The 19,728-nt window shown below is 36.6% G+C and overlaps 1 protein-coding gene across 1 annotated transcript in view; it reads left to right on the top strand.

Moving 5' to 3' along the window:
* The first annotated feature begins 7,689 nt into the window (after nt 1–7,689).
* The window catches only part of LOC122686324 (60S ribosomal protein L7-like), a 675,506-nt gene continuing 663,467 nt past the window's right edge, over nt 7,690–19,728 (top strand). Inside the window, exon 1 of the mRNA XM_043891505.1 lies at nt 7,690–7,744. Within this exon, the coding sequence (XP_043747440.1) occupies nt 7,705–7,744 (40 nt within the window). The 5' untranslated portion in view covers nt 7,690–7,704. The remainder of the gene's footprint in view (nt 7,745–19,728) is intronic.

The following is a 19,728-nucleotide window of genomic DNA, read 5'->3' as shown; positions in this document are numbered from 1 at the left end:
TTTTTAACCTTTTGATATCCCTTGTAAATTTTTCTTCATAGCCATCTATGATGTAGGAGGTAAAAGGTCTTTAGTAATGTAGTGGTAAGATATGCAGAGAGGGAAAATGCTCTATATTCCTATAATTAGGTCCCAATCCTTTAGTGAGCCTATGCCTCTGGTATTTTGCTTGTTTGAGCAAAATTGAGAAACACTTGTGAACTATGAATTTCACAAGTGATTCTCAGAGTATTTTTCACCACTTGGGTAGGAGAGGATGGCTAGAGTTAGCTGAATTTGGGTATTTCCCATCCCTAGATTAGCTAGGCTTGGTTAATACCCAGGCAGCTTGGGCTTTAATTATCTGGTTTCCCCTGAGGTCGGGACTTGTTAAGAAGAACAGAGTGTTCTGGAATATTTCAAAATGGTTCATTCCCCTGCCTCTGGTCCACTATGCAAGAGACAAGGGAGGAAACTTCTCCAATATTCACTGTAGAATTCTGGTCAATCTCACAAAATTGTGGGGGTCTCCCATGACTGTGCTCCTGGGAATTTAAACTCTCATCCTTGTCCACACTGAACCTCTACCAATTCTTCAACTATAGTTTAGGTTTTCCTACCTCATCCCAGGGCTTCCCAGGTGGCACTAGTAATAAAGAACTCACCTGCCAATGCAGGAGACATAAGAGATGTGGGTTCAATCCCTGGGTCAGGAAGATCATCCCCTGGAGGAGGGCATGGCAACCCATTCCAGTATTCTTGCCAGGAGAATCCAATGGACAGAGAAGCCTGGCAGGGTACTGTCCATAGGGTTGCAAACAATTGGACACAACTGAAGTGGCTTAGCATGCACTCATGCACCTCAGCCCTAGTTCTTGTGGCTGTTCCAGTTATGAGTCTCTGCTCCAGTGATCTGTGACCCCCTGTGTCTACCTGTCTGTTTCTCCTATCTTTACAGCAGGATTTGCTCTGTGTCCTCCTCTCTCTTATGGATCCAAGATTTTTGATTTTTCAGCCTGTTTAGCTTTTTATTTGTTGTTAGGATGGAGTGACAACATCTGAGCTTCTTATACGCAGAATTAGAAAGCAGAAGCCCATGTAGTTTTTTGTACAGAATAATTCAGAAAACACAGAATTCATCTTTGTCAAGATTATATGAAGTCACTAATAGAAAAAATTAATTGAATGAGTGTTTTGTGATTCATACACAACAATTAACTAACATACTAAATTTCCATTGTTTTCTGATACTTTAACCAGGGAAATTACATCGGTATATAATATATTTAGTGAAGAAAGTTAGACACATATTTTGCCTTTAAGTCTGGAATAAGACAAAGATTCTGCCATTACAAATACTTATCAACCTTTTACTGTAAGTCTTGGCTAGACACATTTTGTATCCAGAAAGCTCTGAAAAATGAACATTTTTTGGAACTTCAATTGACAGTAAAATCCTCTTCTGACAAGAATTGTTTGTCATCAACACCTGAAATGAAATCATAGGTAGCTATTTATATTTTTTATTTCATTTGTATTAAGATTGATATATTTTGCTGCAGTAATATTCATGTGGACTTCCTCAGAACCCATGATAAGGATCATATACTATGTCACATACATATGCGCCAACAAAGGGCCATCTAGTCAAAGCTATCATTTTTCCAGTAGTCATGTATGGATGTGAGACTTTGGACTACAAACAAAGCTCAAGAACTGAAGAACTGGTGCTTTTGAACTGTGGTATTGGAGAAGAAGCTTGAGAGTCCCTTGGACTGCAAAGAGATCAAACCAGTCAACCCTAAGGGAAATCAGTCCTGAATATTCATTGGAAGGACTGATGCTGAACCTGAAACTTCAATACTTTGGCCACCTGATGTGAAGAACTGACTTATTGGAAAAGACCCTGATTCTGGGAATGACTGAAAGCAGGAAGAGGAGGGGGTGACAGAGGATGAGATGGTTGGATGGCATCACCTACTCAATGGACATAAGTTTGAGTAAACTCCTGGAGTTTGTGATGGACAGGCAAGCCCGGCGTGCTGCATTCCATGGGGTCGAAAGGAGGCAGACACAACTGAGTGACTGAACTGAACTGATATGATCCTCATCACTTCAAATTTTGAAATCCATGGTAGTTATGACTCTGAGGGTTTAAAATAAGGGTTTATTAAAGCAAACATCAGTAATATATTTTATCATGTAATCCTCACAACAGTACTATAAAATAGATACTAATATTATTTTTATTTAACAAATGAGACCTAAGGTCACATAGCTTGTAAGCAACAGAACTGGAGTTTAACTAAGGCATCCTGAATCCAAGGCTCACAATTTTTACTGCTTTTCACTGTTTTCCCAATAACTTGTGGCTGGAGGTGGGGGTGGGAATATATTTTGGTTGACCCTTCTCAGCCTAAGATAAACTGTACCTCCCTCCTTTTTATTACATTGAAAGAGAACTCTATAATCTTATTATAAAATTGGAATCTATACTGTATTACTGAAAGGTGAAGGTGCTTTTCTATCCCTCATTGTCATCTATCCCAAGCATTCTTCTCTGTTTGCAACACTGAATATAGTTTTCAGATTAAATTTTTTTTTCTTTATATCCCTGAGCTGATTTTGTCCTCTTCCTATCCCTCTGTGAATATTCCTTCTTTCTGTTTTGTTTGGTTGCTTTCTCTTATATTCACAAAATCTAAGTATTCAATAAGTCAGTGCTCATAGTTCTTGAATTTTATTTTTACACTCTCTTAGTAAGGTTTAACTCAATTTCTGTCTTGGATGCAAAGGAACCCCATTGTAAAAAGGTCTAGATGGCTATTTTCTCATTAATTGACAAGTTCTGTAACTTGTCTGTGATTGATGTCCATGATCCAGGATGAAGGAGACCATAGAATATTCCTTGGCATCTGGTGATAGGCTCATCTTCTTTTTAATGACACATGCAAATGTTACCAACTCTTAAGTATACACATCTGAGTATGTACTTTTTAAGCCCATTGAAAAAGTTTAGAAATCAGAAAATCTTAAGGAATCACAAAAAATCTAATTCACAGGATGTTGCTATTTAAGGTTGGCCTACTTGATTGCAAGCTCTTAGCAGCCAGGTTTTGCTTATTAATCTAAGCCTGTGCATTTCATTCTTTCTTTCTTTCTGGAACAAAATAGTATCCTGAACATCATAATACTAACAAAATGTATAAAACCCAAATAATACCTGGTCTAGGAAGGTGATCAGAATATATGTCAGGTGGATCCATGACAAGAGGAAAACTGCAGAAATGTTTGTCAAAAGTTTGCATTTTAGCTCTCAAGCAATCCATTTGTAAATGAGGCACAAAAGACTTCTTTTGTCCAGTTTGTTTATTTATGTTTTCATTTGTAAAATAGAGAAACCTGCCAAATTTCCAGGATCTGTAGTGAGGTTTTGCACATGATAAATTTTATTAAAGAATCTATAAATATATAAAAATATGGCTCAAATGTGTCACAAATAGAAAAATATGCAACATATTATATATGTAAATGTTATATATACATATATCTATGAATTGGTTTCAATAAAATTATCATATGTGTATATACTTATATATCTATAAATATATACAGAAAAGAATAAATTCCTAGAAGGAAAGCAAATTTGTTATAAATCAAATAGTTACAAAGTTCAATGAAAGAATCTTCAAAGTAATAAAAATCAAAAATAAACAGAACAATTTATATGGCCAGGTGAATAAGATTACCACCAAAGGCAGGAAGGCTATTAGTGCATAACTATGTCATAAATAAAAATGAAGTTTCAGTACAGAAGTGCAGCTTACTTCAAATTTTGAAAGCAAAGAATGTCATAAAATTCTATTAGCACATGGAAACAATTGTATCCTTGCATCATTTTTGATCTGAATACGTGTTCTACTATTTGTTTTTATTTTAGCAAAAGTAAGATTTTTAGAGTTTACACTCAGACATGGGGAATTTTAGTATTAGTTTTTCCTATACAGTTAAACATAAAGTCACATAGATGAATAATCTATCAAGACCTATTACTTTACCTTTTGAACAGATTGCTTCTCACATGCAAGAGTTTTGAGTAGGTACCACTTAGACTTGCATTTACAATTGATGAATATATAATACATTTGCATGGTTCAGAATTCACAGTGATATAAAATGGTATACATACAATAGCAAGTTCACAACTTTTCTTGAACCCATTAGAGTGCTGAGATTGCAAGGTGACTAACTGGCCCAAAAAAAAAATAAGTTCCGGAGCTTGCAGGAAAACATATGATATGAGCAGTGGCTTACCAGAATGAGATGCAGCTGGACAATAAGGGTTAAGCTGTGATTGTGGCCAAATCAGGGAAGACTGAATGTGCACTGGCAGAGGGTGAAGGGCCCGGGAACTGCAAATACTGGGGGAGTCTGCCAACTGAGGACTCAGAAAATGTTGTCATATTTCAGAGATTCAGAGAAAGTTTCCCTTTTGATGCAGAACTAAAGGAGGAAAACAGCAGCTGCTGTGGGAGCATCACAAAGCTCAACTGAGATATTTCTTCTCTATCTTTCCTACGAAACCAAGAACCTTACCCTATGCCTGGGATGGGTAGGGGTGGGAGAGATGAGCACCCACTGGTACTCTTTGATCTCTGGTGATAAAGCATTGCATATTGGGGAAAGAAATAGGAAGTAAAAAAGCTTCAAGCCCTGGAGGAATGGCATAAAGAGGTACTGGATTCATAACTACAAAGCAAAGTTACAGGACTGAGAACTGGGGACACAATACCTAAAATAAAGACTTACTCAAGAACAACCACGCCCACCCTAATGCCCTGCGGAAAGCACATACCCCAGGAAAAGAAACATCAAGTAACAATTTGCAAAAAAAACAGATCTTCACTTAGGCCTAGTGTAGAGATAAGACCAAAAGTTAGCATGAAATAGGCAATTGAAAGAAAAAACCCTCTGAAAGCCCCTACCCTAAACACAAATGTCATTAGAAGAATATGAGATGGATGGTACCTTGAGAGTAACCATAGCAACAATAAGCCTGAAAACCAGATTTTAATAAGTGAAATAAATTTCTTCCCGCCAAAGTCCTAACAGAAAGAAAATCATACTTATTTCCAAGCATAAAAACTATTTACTTTAATCTCTCCCTACACAAGATATCCATCTTCCAGGAATATATTAGGAAGCATACAAAAAGGCAAGGGAAAAAAGCACATTCCTAAGAAACAGAGCAATCATTAGAGCCAAACTCTTATATGACAGAAGTATTGGAAGTATCTGAAAGGGGATTTAAAAATGCTGGTGATTACTATGTAAAAGGCTGTAGGAAAAATGTGGACAACATGCAAGATAGAGGGTCAAATTCAACAGAGACATGGAGATTATAAGAAAGATTTAAATAGAAATACCAAAAATTCAAAACAGAATGACAGAGATGAAAAAAATATCTTCAACAGGCTTAATAGCAAACTGGACACAGTCAAGGAAAGAATCTGCATACTCGAAGGTGGGTCTAAAGAAATCACCCAAGACAGAATGCAGACTATGAAGAAGGAACCCAGAGAAAGTAACTCTGGAAAACAATGTTTTGACTGGACAATTTAAGGCTTGGGACACAAAAAACTGTAAAGATACATTGTAGTCTAGTTGGGAAATGTGTTTTACACACATATGGTCAAACTGCTTTATATGAGTTTTAGGTTTGAACAAATAAATAAATTGCATATTTCTTGCTGTTGGAGAAAAATCAGGGTGCATGTTGAAAAGACTCCCTTCATGGATCACAGCCTTGTCATGGAGAGGGGGTTTACATAACTCAGTGAAGTTATGAACCATAATGTGCAGGTTCATAATGTGTCCCACCAAAGATGGATGGGACATAGTGAAGAGTTCTGGCAAAACATAGTCCCTTGGAGGAGGGAATGACAAACCACTCCAATATTCTTGCCGCGAGAACCTATAAAGAAAGCTTGAGTGCTGAAGAATTGATAATTTTGAATTGTGCTGCTGGAGAAGACTCTTGAGAGTCTTTTGGACTGCAAGGAGATCAAACCAGTCAATCCTAAAGGAAATCAACCCTGAGTATTCATCGGAAGGACTGATGCTAAAGCTGAAGCTCCAATACTTTTGGCCACCTGATGTAAAGAGTTGACTCATCAGAAAAGACCCTGATGTTGGGAAAGATTGAAGGAAAAAGGAGGAGGGGGAAGCAGAAGATTAGATGGTTAGGTAGCATCACCAAGTCAATGAACATGAATTTGAACAAACTCTGGGAGAGTGAAAGACAGGGAAGCCTGGCATGCTGCAGTCCATGGGGTCTCAAAGAGTCAGACATGACTTAGCGACTGAACAACAACAATATCATGTTGAAAGCACACAGAATCCATAATTAAAAAGAATTCTCAATGACGAAGGCCAAAATAATTAAGGCAACAACATAAATAGTCATAGTAGTAGTATTACAGGATTTTATAGGATTTTAAGACCAAAATAAAACAAATGTCCATGAATCTGAGACCTTCATTTTTTGGTCCAATATGTAAGCTGGTTGGAAATCATTAGTCCTACCCTTACAATAAGAAAAGTGCTAGAGAAATGGAAAATCCATGACTTTCTTACATGCATCAGAAACTAAGTTCACAGGACAACCTGCATTCTCAAAGTCCAGAGAGATAAAGTACTTGATATTTGCTCACCTGAAGCAGAAAGCGTCAGCCAAAGATCACTTATCTAGTAAAAATTGGGAATTGCCAGAGGTGGCAGAGACTATCCCCAACTTTCACAGCTTTTCCTCCAGGAATACCAATATGTTTTCCTTGGAAGACCTGAGAAAGCTCCTCAAGAATCTCTTAAAGGATGAAGTTCTCCCAGACCTTCTTCTCTAAATAAAGACCTAATCTCCAGGATAAAGGACATCACCAGAGAGCAATTCTGAGAACTTAGCTTGGAGAAAGGAAATCCACCTTAACTCTAGCTTGATCCTGCCTTCCCATCTCACTTAAAGGAGGAAAAAAGCCAAAGTTAACATGAAAGATGGCTTCAAGGAAGTATACTGGAAACACTGGGATTGGAGAGGGGATTGGGGGCCAGGAGACACAAAAGCCCTATTCCTGGAGAGGAGCAGAAATACTTCATAGGGCAAACCTCTGAGACACAGGCCCATTGAAAGACTGAGACTTAATCTGAAGGTGAAAGAACATCTTTTCCTTCATTACCTGTCACAACACTAACAAACCTCCAGAAATAATAGCAATGGATTAAAAGTTAAAACTTCAAGGCATGGATTCTCTCTAAGAAGAGCACGTGAGGAAACTGAAAGGTAAGAGGGAAGGGAAAACAAGATCACTAGAGCAAGCCAAAGCCTCTGGTGCCTGTAACTAAAACAAACATTAAATGTGTCCCAACTCTTAGCCAGATTACCATGAATCTCATACAGATGTCCTGTTTATCTCAGTAGCTATTACCCTGTATTGTATGTCTGATCTCAACAAGGCATGCCAGAAGGCAAGAAAAAATACCATCTAAAGAAACAAAGCACCTCTTTCCCGGCTGGAACCATGGAGGGTGCAGAAGAGAAGAAAAAGAAGATTCCTGCTGTGCCAGAAACCCTTAAGAAAAAGTGAAAGAATTTCGCAGAGCTTAAGATCAAGCGCCTGAGAAAGAAGTTTGCCCAAAAGATGCTTCGAATGGCAAGGAGGAAGCTTATTTATGAAAAAGCTAAGCATTACCACAAGGAATACAGGCAGATGTACAGAACTGAAATTCAAATGGCTAGGATGGCACGAAAAGCCGGCAACTTCTATGTACCTGCGGTACCCAAATTGGCATTTGTCATCAGGATCAGAGGTATCAACGGTGTGAGCCCAAAGGTTCGAAAGGTGCCACAGCTCCTTCACCTCCGGCAGATCTTCAATGGCACCTTTGTGAAGCTCAACAAGGCATCAATTAACATGCTGAGAATTGTGGAGCCATACATTGCATGGGGGTACCCAAATCTGAAGTCTGTAAATGAATTGATATGCAAGCATGGTTATGGCAAAATCAACAAAAAGTGAATTGCCCTGACAGACAACGTATTGATTGCTCGATCTCTTGGGAAATACGGAATCATCTGCATGGAGGATCTGATTCATGAGATCTATACAGTTGGAAAACGTTTCAAAGAAGCAAACAACTTCCTGCGGCCCTTTAAATTGTCTTCTCCACGAGGTGGAATGAAGAAAAAGACCACCCATTTTGTAGAAGGTGGAGATGCCGGCAACAGGGAAGACCAGATCAACAGGCTTATTAGAAGGATGAACTAAGGTATCTACCAGGATTATTTTTGTAACCTGGTCCATTAACAAACAATTGAAACAAATTAAAAAAAAGAAAGAAACAAAGCAAGCATCAGAACCAGACACAAATATAAAAATGATGTTGCTATTATCTCACAGGAAATTTTAAACAATGACTATAATATGATAATAGCTTTCAAGGAAAAGTAGATGACACACAAGATCAGATGGAATACCAGCTGAGATAAGGAAACTTAAAAAAAATTAAAGGGAAATAAGAAGAAATAAAAATAAAAATGCAGTATTTGAAATGAAGACTGCATTTGATGGGCACATCATTAGACTGACTGATTAAAAAAAAAAAGCAGTGAGATTGAACATAAATAAATAGAAACTTTTCAAATTGAAGTGCAAAGAGGAAAATAAAGAAAAAAATACAGGATATAACAGAACAGTTTATAATAGAACAGAATATCTAAGAATTGTGGAGGAATATCAAAAGCTGCAGCATGCATATAATTGGAGTATCAGAAAGAAGAGAAGAAGAGACTGGAACAGATGGAATATTTGCAGAAATAATAGTTGAAGGAAATTTAGAGAACAGCCATGGGATAAAAGCTCAAAACACTACACACAGGCAAATTATAGTCAAACTGCAGAAAACCAAAGATAAAGAGAAAATATTGAGGAAATTCAGGAATTGGAAAACGCTTTCTATACAGAGGGACAAGGATAGAATTACAGCAGACTTCTTGTTTTTAAAAAATAAATGCAAGCAAGAAAAGAGTGAAATGAAAAGTTCAATATGCAAGCTGGGAAACCAGGAAAGCCAGTGATAGTAATTCAGTCCAATTCTAAGGGCTGAGAACCGGGAGTGCCAATGTCTGAAAGGCAGGAGAAGATGGATTTCCCAGCTTAAGCAAAGAGGACAGCCTTGACCTTCCTCTGCCTTTTTGTTCTGTTCAGACACTCAACAAATTGGATGATGCCCACTTGCATTGGTAAGGGTGAGCTTCTTTACAGTCTATCAATTCAAATGCTAATCTCTCCCAGAAACACCCCCAACAGACGCACTCACAAATCATGTTCTAATAGCTATCTAGATGATGCTTAGTTCAGTGGAGTTGACACATAAAACTCCCCCGCACCCAGCGTAGTGATCTGAGCCCTTAATTTTTTCAAGACTAGCAGGCCTGTTAGGCTTCCCAGATGGCTCAGTGGTAATGAATCTGCCCAGTGATGCAGAAGCCACAGGTTTGATCCCTGGGCCAGGAAGATCCTCTGGAGGCGGAAATGCCACCCCACTGGAAAATTGCATGGAAAATTCCATGGACAGAGAAGCCTGGCAGGCTACAGTCCATGGGGTCGCAAAGAGTCAACATGACTGAGCAACTGAGCACTCTTGCAGCAGTCCTCTCTCTCTACTCAGGGTTGGGAATCCTCCAGCCTACCCTCACTGCAAAGACTCAGATTCTCTCCTCCTCATGCTTCCTGCCTGCAAAAGACTCCACTGACACCGCCTTTTAAAAATAAAGATTTAAAAAACAATAAGAATACAATCCTCAAGGGACACTGCAAAGCAATCCAGCTACCCATACAAAGACAAAAGATTTTTCAAGAAAGTGACAAGAGAAAAATGCAATTAGAAGGGGAAAAAACAGATAACTCTTTCATTAAGCTACTTTGTGATATCTTTTCCAAAGAATCAAACTCTTGTTTCAAGTACTACAGAAGGCTGCCAAATAGGCCTTTGCCAACTCTGTGGTTCTTAAACTATCAGAATGCAGCATATTTCATTTGTCAGGACACCTCTGAACAACTGTCCTTCTTGTGGTTGGAAGGAACACTCAGATAAGCTGCATTTTGGAAGGAGGGTGGAGAGCAATGATTCAAACTCAAAACCATCATATAGTAACAAGAAACTACCTTCAAAGAACAGATGCAGTTACCTAGGGAATTTGTTTTATTAAGGCCCCAGTGGCTCAGCAGTAAAGAATCTTCCTTTAATCCAGGAGACACAAGTTCAATCCCTAGGTCGGGAAGATTCCCTGAAGAAGGAAATGGCAACCCACTCTGGTATTCTTGCCTGGGAAATCTATGAACAGAGGAGCCTGGAGAACTGCAGTCCATGGGATTGCAAAAGAGTCAAATACAACAAACAATGGCAAAGTAGGGAGAGCCTTTAACTGATTAAATATTAAGCAGTGATGCTTTAGAACTCAAGGTAAAAGCAGTCATACTGAAGAATTATTTGTGTATCCTTTTCCAGAGACTGACAATAAATTTAAAGTCTCCCTTTTCACAAAGCCTTACTAAATTTTCATTTAACATTTTAGACAGGTTGCAATTCAATTTTTTTCAAATACATTTAAATCATGACAGTAACCTAATTTGTATCTGTAAGTACTTCAGTGAAGCCACTGTAATTATTTAATAGCATGCAAAGTCACAATTTAAGGTTGGTTTTCTACATAGGTATTTTTTAAGTATTGAAAACATGATAAAAATTTACCATTAATTTCATAAATAGTGATATAGAACTATTAGATTTTCTGTTAGGGAAATAAGACACTGGGGATTCTCTTTTCTGCTTCCTCCTTCTCATTTTGTTTGTTTTTCTCCAGGTTGTATTTTTTAATGGCTGGAGGAGTGGGGAGAGCAGGCGTAGTGGAGAGGGAGTGAAGAAGTGTGTGCGAAGGGGGAGACTTCATTGTACAGAATGGTCATTAACTGTGATGCAAACGCCAATGTTTCCATGGAAACCTCTGTCCACTACAGAATATACTAGAGCAATTTTTGAACCATTTGTCCATTTGATTAATTATGTCTTTGTGCCGAAGGCAGCTTGGCTTGATTGTCTCATCATGTATTAGAGAAGCTACTGCTCTAACAAATGGGCCTATTGTTTTGGGCCTATTCATCTTAGTGCATCCCTGCAAGCTGATAGACATTTCAACAAAATGACTGTCCCTTAATGAGCTGCAGCCTGTCAGAATTGTTTAGGGCTTCATGTGAGGTGCAGACCATGGTCATGACAGCCTCAGTTATTATGACAATGAGTAGGATGTCTATAAAAGAGTCTATATAAATACAATGACCCTCGTTTTGATATAACATAGTTGCTTTTTAATTATCAAACTTATGTATATTATAGTCACAAAACACTTCTGAATTTTGTTCCAATGTGAGCTATAGAGTTTTCTGACAAACAACCAACATGACCACCAAATTAAAAAACATAAAATGTTTTTCATAATTTAATATGATGGTTCTTGATTTCTAGTTATCTGAAGAAATATTATGCAATTATGGGAACTAGCTAATGAAAGCAAAGCTAACATTTTTATTATATTTTAAAGATAATAGAGATTGAGATTTTAGTGCTCTAAAATGAATAAAAGTTAACTTTACTTAAGCAAATAGTTCTCAAAAAAAAGCAAAGCAAAACAAAACAATGCTTTAGAAAAAAAACTTGAGGACACGTAACATTTAAAAACAAGTAAATATATATTTTAGTAAATGAGACAGATAGACATTTCTAGCACCCACACTATGTGTGAGATTTTTGAATAATAACCTACTCTGCGTTCAGGGTACTCACCTGTTGATTTGCCCTGAAGACTTGGGAGTATTGTCACCCCAAAATCCAAGGGTCTTTCACAGAGGTCAGTACTTAATAATGACATGTTTTCTTGTCCACAGTAAATTGTAATAATTCTGCTTAAAAAGAAAGAATATATTGGCAATTTTGATTTCATGTTTGCTCAAAGCAAGAGTGAATTCTCCCTCAGAACAGATGAATGCACTTTCTAAGAGGGATGGTGTGCCAGTCACAGCCAGAGTCAACACGCCTGAAACATCCCCTTTGCCAAAAGTTAATTATGACACTTGAGAAAAGCTTCCTATATGTTTTTAAATTGTGTATTTCAGTTTTACTTCTCTTTGCAAGGAGCAGTGATGGAACATCACTGTGTATGGTCTATGCTTTCACTATTTCTCCATACAGAATCAATGACTGTGTCCTTAAAATTCACAGATGGAAATCACCATCCTGTAGCTACCAACAGCAACACTTAATCAGTTAATAACTGAGGATTAAACTTAATTCAGATTAATTTGTATTAGTATAGAGTTTGTAAATCAATTGCTTTCATATTAATTTACATGTTGTCTAGACATGACATCATGTTGATTCTTTGTGTGGTTCAACTACTAATTACAGACTTTGAGGGTAACAGATGCAAACTTTTTGTTTAAAGCTTTAAACATAAATCAGGGCTAGGGTGGTGGTCCAATTTGTTTTAGGTTGGGATTTTTTTTAAGCTAGGTACAAAACTGCATGTTAAAGTCTGAAATGAAAATAATTTAACTTGCTTAACATGGAAATGGCTTCTGGTAAAGATGAAAAGGAATAGATTTAATTGCTGGGGAGATAAATTCTAAGAACAGAAGAAAATTGTTCAAGATTAAACCAATATCCCCAATGTTAAGTTGATATGTGAGAGACTGAAACATTATTAAAATAATTGGTAGTTACAGATTTCAGTTTGCATTTTTATCTGTTCCATTTAGAGTCTAAACTTCACATAGTGGAGTAACTGTTCTGTGGAAAGGGTTTATTTAATTTTGGCAATTCATTTAATTCTAGAATATTTGGAACTTCTGATAGTTAAATGGTCTTAATTTTCTGAATAGAGCATGGAATTGTGGTAAGAAGTAAACAAACTAAAATAAATAGAAAACATTTCCGTCTTTTCTCTCTAGGATCCCAAAATGAAATCAGTGGGCTAGGTTTGAGTTGGAGAAACATTATTAAATTTTATTCATTTACATTAAAAATTTTTAAATAAAATTCACTTACTTAAAAAATTTTAGAGAAAAATTCATTTACCTAAAAAAATGATTTTCTCTTAAAAAACCCGAATCTACTAAAGAAGCCTAACTCTTAAATATGCTTTCCTTATTTGGATGCTAAAATAGACAAATCCAACAGAATTAATCCTCATTTTCACTTTTAATTTCCCTAAATTGACTTGGAAAATGAATTTTCCCATGTTTAGAATGTAATGTTACAGTTACCTGGTTTCTTTAAATGCATGTCAGTTATATAGTATGCTGTTTATAAGTCCATTTTTACTTGTTGGGATGTCCATTTTAATCCCTCCAAATATAGTTCTATTTACATGCTTATGAGATAGTCATTGCAAGAAGAGAAAAAGACTTGATGTTATGTCAAACTGATTCAGATAGTTGCTGTTCTTGAGTGTACTGGAAGGATAAAATGCCAGTGATGTGGTATCTTCGCTACATGAATATTACCCATAAAGCATGACATTCCAACTCAGCTAAGTATTTCTACTGTTTTCTGTAATTTATATGGAAGACTGTCCCTACCTTTAAAATCCTGGAAATTTTCACCTTCATGGAGCTATCTTTAAATGTTAGGTTCCAAACAAGAAAATGAGTACTTCAAGGCTGTATATTGTCACCCTGCTTATTTAACTTATATGCAGAGTACATCATGAGAAATGCTGGGCTGGAGGAACCACAAGCTGGAATCAAGACTGCTGGGAGAAATATCAATAACCTTAGATATGCAGAAGACACCACCATTATGGCAGAAAGTGAAGAGGAACTAAAAAGCCTCTTGATGAAAGTGAGAGAGGAAAGTGAAAAAGTTGGCTTAAAGCTCAACATTCAGAAAACTGAGATCATGGCATCTGGTCTCATCACTTCATGGCAAATAAATAGGGAAACAGTGGAAACAGTGTCAGACTTTATTTTTGGGGGCCCCAAAAATCACTGCAGATGGTGATTACAGCCATGAAATTAAAATATGCTTCCTTCTTGGAAGGAAAGTCATGACCAACCTAGACAGCATAATAAAAAGCAGAGATATTACTTTGTCAACAAAGGTCCATCTAGTCAAGGTTATGATTTTTTCCAGTAGTCATTTATGGATGTGAGAGTTGGACTATAAAGAAAGCTGAGTGCTGAAGAATCGATGCTTTTGAACTGTGGTGTTGGAGAAGACTCTTGGGAGTCCTTTGGACTGCAAGGAGATCCAACCAGTCCATACTAAAGGAAATCAGTCCTGGGTGTTCATTGAAAGGACTGATGTTGAAGCTGAAACTCCAATACTTTGGCCACCTGATGCAAAGAGCTGACTCATTGGAAAAGACCCTGATGCTGGGAAAGATTGAGGGCAGGGGGAGAAGGGGACGACAGAGAATGAGATGATTGGCTGGCATCACCTACTCAATGGACATGAGTTTGGGTAGACTCTGGGAGTTGGTGATGGACATGGAGGCCTGGTGTGCTGCGGTACATGGGGTTACAAAGAGTCGGACACAACTGAGTGACTGAACTGAACTGAACTGAAGCATTAATATTGTAATCATTATTCTATTTATATATCTATATGCCACTGGAGATACCCATTATCACCTTTGCCCCTGAATGAATCTTAATTTGGAAGAGGTTTCATGAAGTTTCATTTCCAAAACATCATTTTTTTAATTTTGTGAATAATTTTAAACTTAAAATTTAAACCTAAAAATTACAAATATAATACAAGGACATTTCCGTACACCATTCACCAAGATTTTATCACAATGCTTTAATGATATCATTTTACATTTAAGTTGTTTGTTTACTTGCTCTCTCACTTTCTCACCTAATATAAATATATACATTTATATAAATGTCTGACTTCAGTCGTGTCTGACTCTATGGCCCTATATATAATCCAAAATAACTCTTTAATGAAAAGAACTTTTAAGACTCCAAGAGTACACAATTTCACGTCCTAATTTCCTCTTCTTTTGAACAAAATTTAAAATAAACAATTTTTTTTTCTTATTTGCCTTAGCTAAATGATGTGCCATACTAAATAATTTTGCTCCCCAGCCTGGACTTACACTCAATCAGTAGGCATACAAATTATAGTGAGAATTTATAAATATGATTTCTAAATATATTCAGATTACCCCAAGAATCTAAATTACTGTCTGGATGCAACTGTGCAAGAAGAGAAAAATGGACATTCCAGACTTGGGCAGAACAGTTTTATTTATACAATATACCTGTGGCCCAGAAAAATGTTTGGCTGGAAGGAAAAATACCATTCTCACTTTCACGCATACAACTCAAGACAACGTTATGACTTCAGTCAAAAGAAAGTTAAGTTAGATTGTCAGAGTTCAAAGCTATGGAATGAAAGTTTCTTTGGAATGAAAGGATGGGAAGCAGCAAAATTTAATTCCCATTTCAGTATTTCTTAAAGTTGCATTTTATAACCATTTATTGTTCTCAACACTACAAAGGTATTCAGAGAAAATCAACTGTCAGATAGCCTTTTGGCTAATCATAGATAGGCTTGGATTCCAAAAGATGCTCAAAATCCCAAATACAGTCTAACCTTTCCATACACCTCTCATTGGGTGGTCTTTCAATTCTTAGGAAGTTGACCTCTGTATGTGTCATTTAAATTATCTTGGCTTCATTTGTCATTTTTCTTCTATGTTCCAATTTTTTTTTTTTTTTAAGAACCAGGAACTCATCTTGAGGACTGCCACTGGAACTGTCTTAAACAACAGTAGAAGGGATCTGAATAATCTCTTCTTTTAATTTCAGAGTGTTATAACAATAAATAAATATCCTATCCAAATAAAGTTGAATATGCTAGGAACAAAACAGGTGAAGATAATTGAAAACTCTGAAGTGTCATGCCTTTTGTTAGCACTCCCATATCATGGTTTCAGGAAACCTATTGGAATAAAATCAGTAAGATGACAGTAAAGGATTCAATATGGAATATTAGTTTTTTTGTAGAAAAGTACATCATCTGCAAGTAGAGTCAGTTTTCTTTCTTTCTTTTCTGTTTTTTTTTTTTTTTGCTTTTTATTCATGTTTTCATGCCTTATGCCACTTAGAACTTCCAGCACTATGTTGAATGAGGGTGGTGAGAGTAGACATTCCTGCCTTGTTCCCAATCGTTAGAAGAAAGTACTCATTAATCTTCACTATTAAGGATAACAATAGCTGTACATTTTTTTTTTTTTGGGGTCAGTTGAAGAATTTCCTCTCTATTTGTACTTTTCTGAGAGTTTTTTTATCATAAATGAGTATTAAACTTTGTCAACTTTTTTTCTGGACTGAATATGATGCTGCAATTTTTCTTCTTTAGCCTGCTAATATAGTGGATTATACTGATTGATTTCGACATATTGAACTAGACTGGTATCCAGGATACTTGGTCATGGTATATAATGTTTTTATGTTTTGCTCACTTATATTTACTAAGATTTTAAAGATTATTATGTCTTTATTTAGGAGAGCTGTTGATTTTTTTTCTTTCCTTTATTTCTTGGGGGGTAGTGGGCAAGAGAAGGCAGGCACATCCTTTGTCTGGTTTTGTTACCAGGGAACCCAACTTCATAAAATGAACAGAGAAGTATGCCCTTCTCTTCTGTTTTCAAAAAGAGATTAGAGAATTGGTGTTAATTCTTCTTTAATTTTTGTAGGATTTTACATTGAAAATATCTGGACCCTGAAACTTCTTTTCTAAAAGCATTAAAATTACAAATTAAATTTTCTTAGTATTCATAGGGATATTCAGTTTCTCTAATTTATATCAGGTGAGTTGTGGTTATTTATGTTCTTTGAGGAATTAGTCTGTTTTGTATAAGTAAGTAGAATTATGTACACTATGTACATTATATAAGTAGAATTCTTTGGGCCATGTCCTAATTATTCTTTTGAAGTCCACAGCATCTGTAATAATATCTCATATAATTTCTGACATTTGATGTGTATAATGTCTATGTTTTCCTTGTCAGTGTTGCTAAAGATTTATCAATTTTATTGAACTTTACACAGAACTAGCTCATAGCTTCATTGATTTTTTTTCTACTGTGTTCCTGTTTTTAATTTAATTGATTTCTTATCTTCATCATTTCCCTTTTCTGTTTTCATCAGACTTCTTCTTTTTCTCTGTTCTTGAGGTGGATGCTTAGATTATTTATTCAGACTTTTATTCTTTTCTAATGAATGCATTTAGTGCTATAAATTTCTCTTCTCAGCACTGCTTTAGCTATGAACCACAAAATTTGATATGTTTATCAAACATGATATGAAATGTTTGATAGTTCATTCATTTAATTATTTCTATTTCTTCTAATGCTTTTTTTAATTTGTGGACTACTTAAAATTACGATTTAATTTTCAAATGTTTGAAGATTTTCTTGTTATTTTTTTCTATTATTGATTTCTAGTTTGATTCCATTGTGATCAGAGAGCACACTTGGTATGATTTCAAGCTTTAAACTTTGTTGAAGTTCATTCTATGGCTTGAGATATGGTCTGTCTTGGTATATGTTTCATGAGCACGTGATTTCTACTGTTTTTCTCCTGTTGTTGGGACTTGTTATGTTCTATAAATGTCAATAAGATCCTGTTGATTGATAGTGTTGTTAAGCTCTTCTAAATAATTGCTGACTTTCTTTTTAGCTGTTGAAAAAGGAGTGTTGAGGTCTCCAATTATAGTTGTGAATTTGTTCACTTTTTCTTTCAGTTTTCTCAGTTTTTGTTTTACATATTTTGCAGCTTAATAACATTTGATACATACATAATTGTGATAGCTGTATTTTTCTGGGGAGAGTGGATTGATCCTTTTATCATCATGTAATGGTTTTTTCTGTCTATGGTAATTTTCTTTGCCCACATGCAATGTGGGAGACCTGAGTTCCCTGGAGAAGGTAATGATGGCCCACTCCAGTGTTCTTGCCTGGAGAGTTCCATGGACAGAGGAGCCTGGCAGGGGGGTCCCTGGGGTAGCAAAGGGTTGGACGCGACTGAGCAGCTTTCAGTTCATTACATTGTCTGGTATTAAAATGACCATTTTTGTATTCCTTTGATAAATATTTGCATTTAATATCTTTCTTTCATCATTTTACTTTCAGTCTATACTGTTGCATTTAAAGTGATCTTCAAGGGCAGGGAGGCTTTTCATTACTACTGGGTAGAGTGAGAGTTTCCAACCCTCTTTGGGCTCCACTGGCATCATGGTGAGAGTGGGCATGGTAAACATTCCAGCCCTCCTCTAGACCTCCTTTGACACTATTCTAGTGGAGAGAGGACAAGGCAGTCACTTTGTTACCATCTAGCAGGGATGAAATTCTCTATTTGTCATTCTGACATCATCCCAGTGGAGATGTTGAATTGCCTTATGGCAGCCTTGCAGGTGCGGAAGTCGAGGTTTCACAGTCTTTGTTGGTGTCATTGGAATGGGACCACAATTTTTTTGTCTGGTGTTTAGCTACAATAAAGTGGTTATTGTCTAAAAGTTTTGTCTTGCTAGGCTAGTCCTTTGGTGAAAGAGAGCAGGCTTTTGCTATAATTTTTTTGTCTGTGCTTTTTGGTATTTCTTTGTTGCCCATTTGTTCACCTTTAAGCTGGGATATATGAGACAAGAAGAAAATCCAGGATACTGATCACTGCTTTCCCTCAGTTTCTGAGGTCCCTGAAAAACTTATCACCTTCTCTTCATATTTCAGTGTCCTTTTATGTTTCTTTTATGTAATATGTCCAGATGTTTGGTTGAACTTCATGAAAAGTTTAAAAGTATGCCTACCCCTGATGCTGGGAAAGATTAAACGCAAAAGGAGAATCGGGCAGCAGAGGATGAGATGATTAGATAGCAAACCAAGTCTATGAACATGAATTTGAGCAAACTCTGGGAGATAGTGGAGGACAGAGGAGCCTGGCGTGCTGCAGTCCATGGATTGCAAAGAGTCAGACATGACAGCGGCTGAACAACTAACGACAATACTCCGTCTTACCAAGAAGTGGAAGTCTCTGGTATAAATTTTAAAAGATATAAACCTAAAATGTATAACTTGTTAAATTTTTAAATATTCTAACCATAGCTGCTGCTGCTGCTAAGTCGCTTCAGTCGTGTCTGACTCTGTGCGACCCCATAGACGGCAGCCCACCAGGCTCCCCTGTCCCTGGGATTCTCCAGGCAAGAACACTGGAATGGGCTGCCGTTTCCCCCTCCAATGCATGAAAGTGAAAAGTGAAAGTGAAGTCGCTCAGTTTTATCCAACTCTTAGCAACCCCATGGACTGCAGCCCGCCAGGCTCCTCCGTCCATGGGATTTTCCAGGCAAGAGTACTGGAGTGGGTTGCCATTGCCTTCTCCAAATTCTAACCATAGATAAATACATAAATATAAGCTAGACCTGTATGTCTCTTGAATCCCAGTAAATTATTTCTCAGGTTTTAAATAATAAAGATTTTTTTGATACATATTTTATCGTGGGCATTATACTATCTAAATTCTTAGTCAAATAGTCCCAAATCTCGGTGACTTACAAGAGCAAACTTCTTTCTCTCTTACAAAATGGTCCTCCTTTCTATGGTTCTACTTTAACTGTGTTAGACTTACATTTTCT

Source organism: Cervus elaphus, chromosome 29, assembly GCF_910594005.1.
Source record: "Cervus elaphus chromosome 29, mCerEla1.1, whole genome shotgun sequence".
NCBI classification, from domain to species: Eukaryota; Metazoa; Chordata; class Mammalia; order Artiodactyla; family Cervidae; genus Cervus; species Cervus elaphus.
Note: the sequence above shows the minus strand (reverse complement) of the source record. Positions and strands in the feature narration are given on the sequence as shown.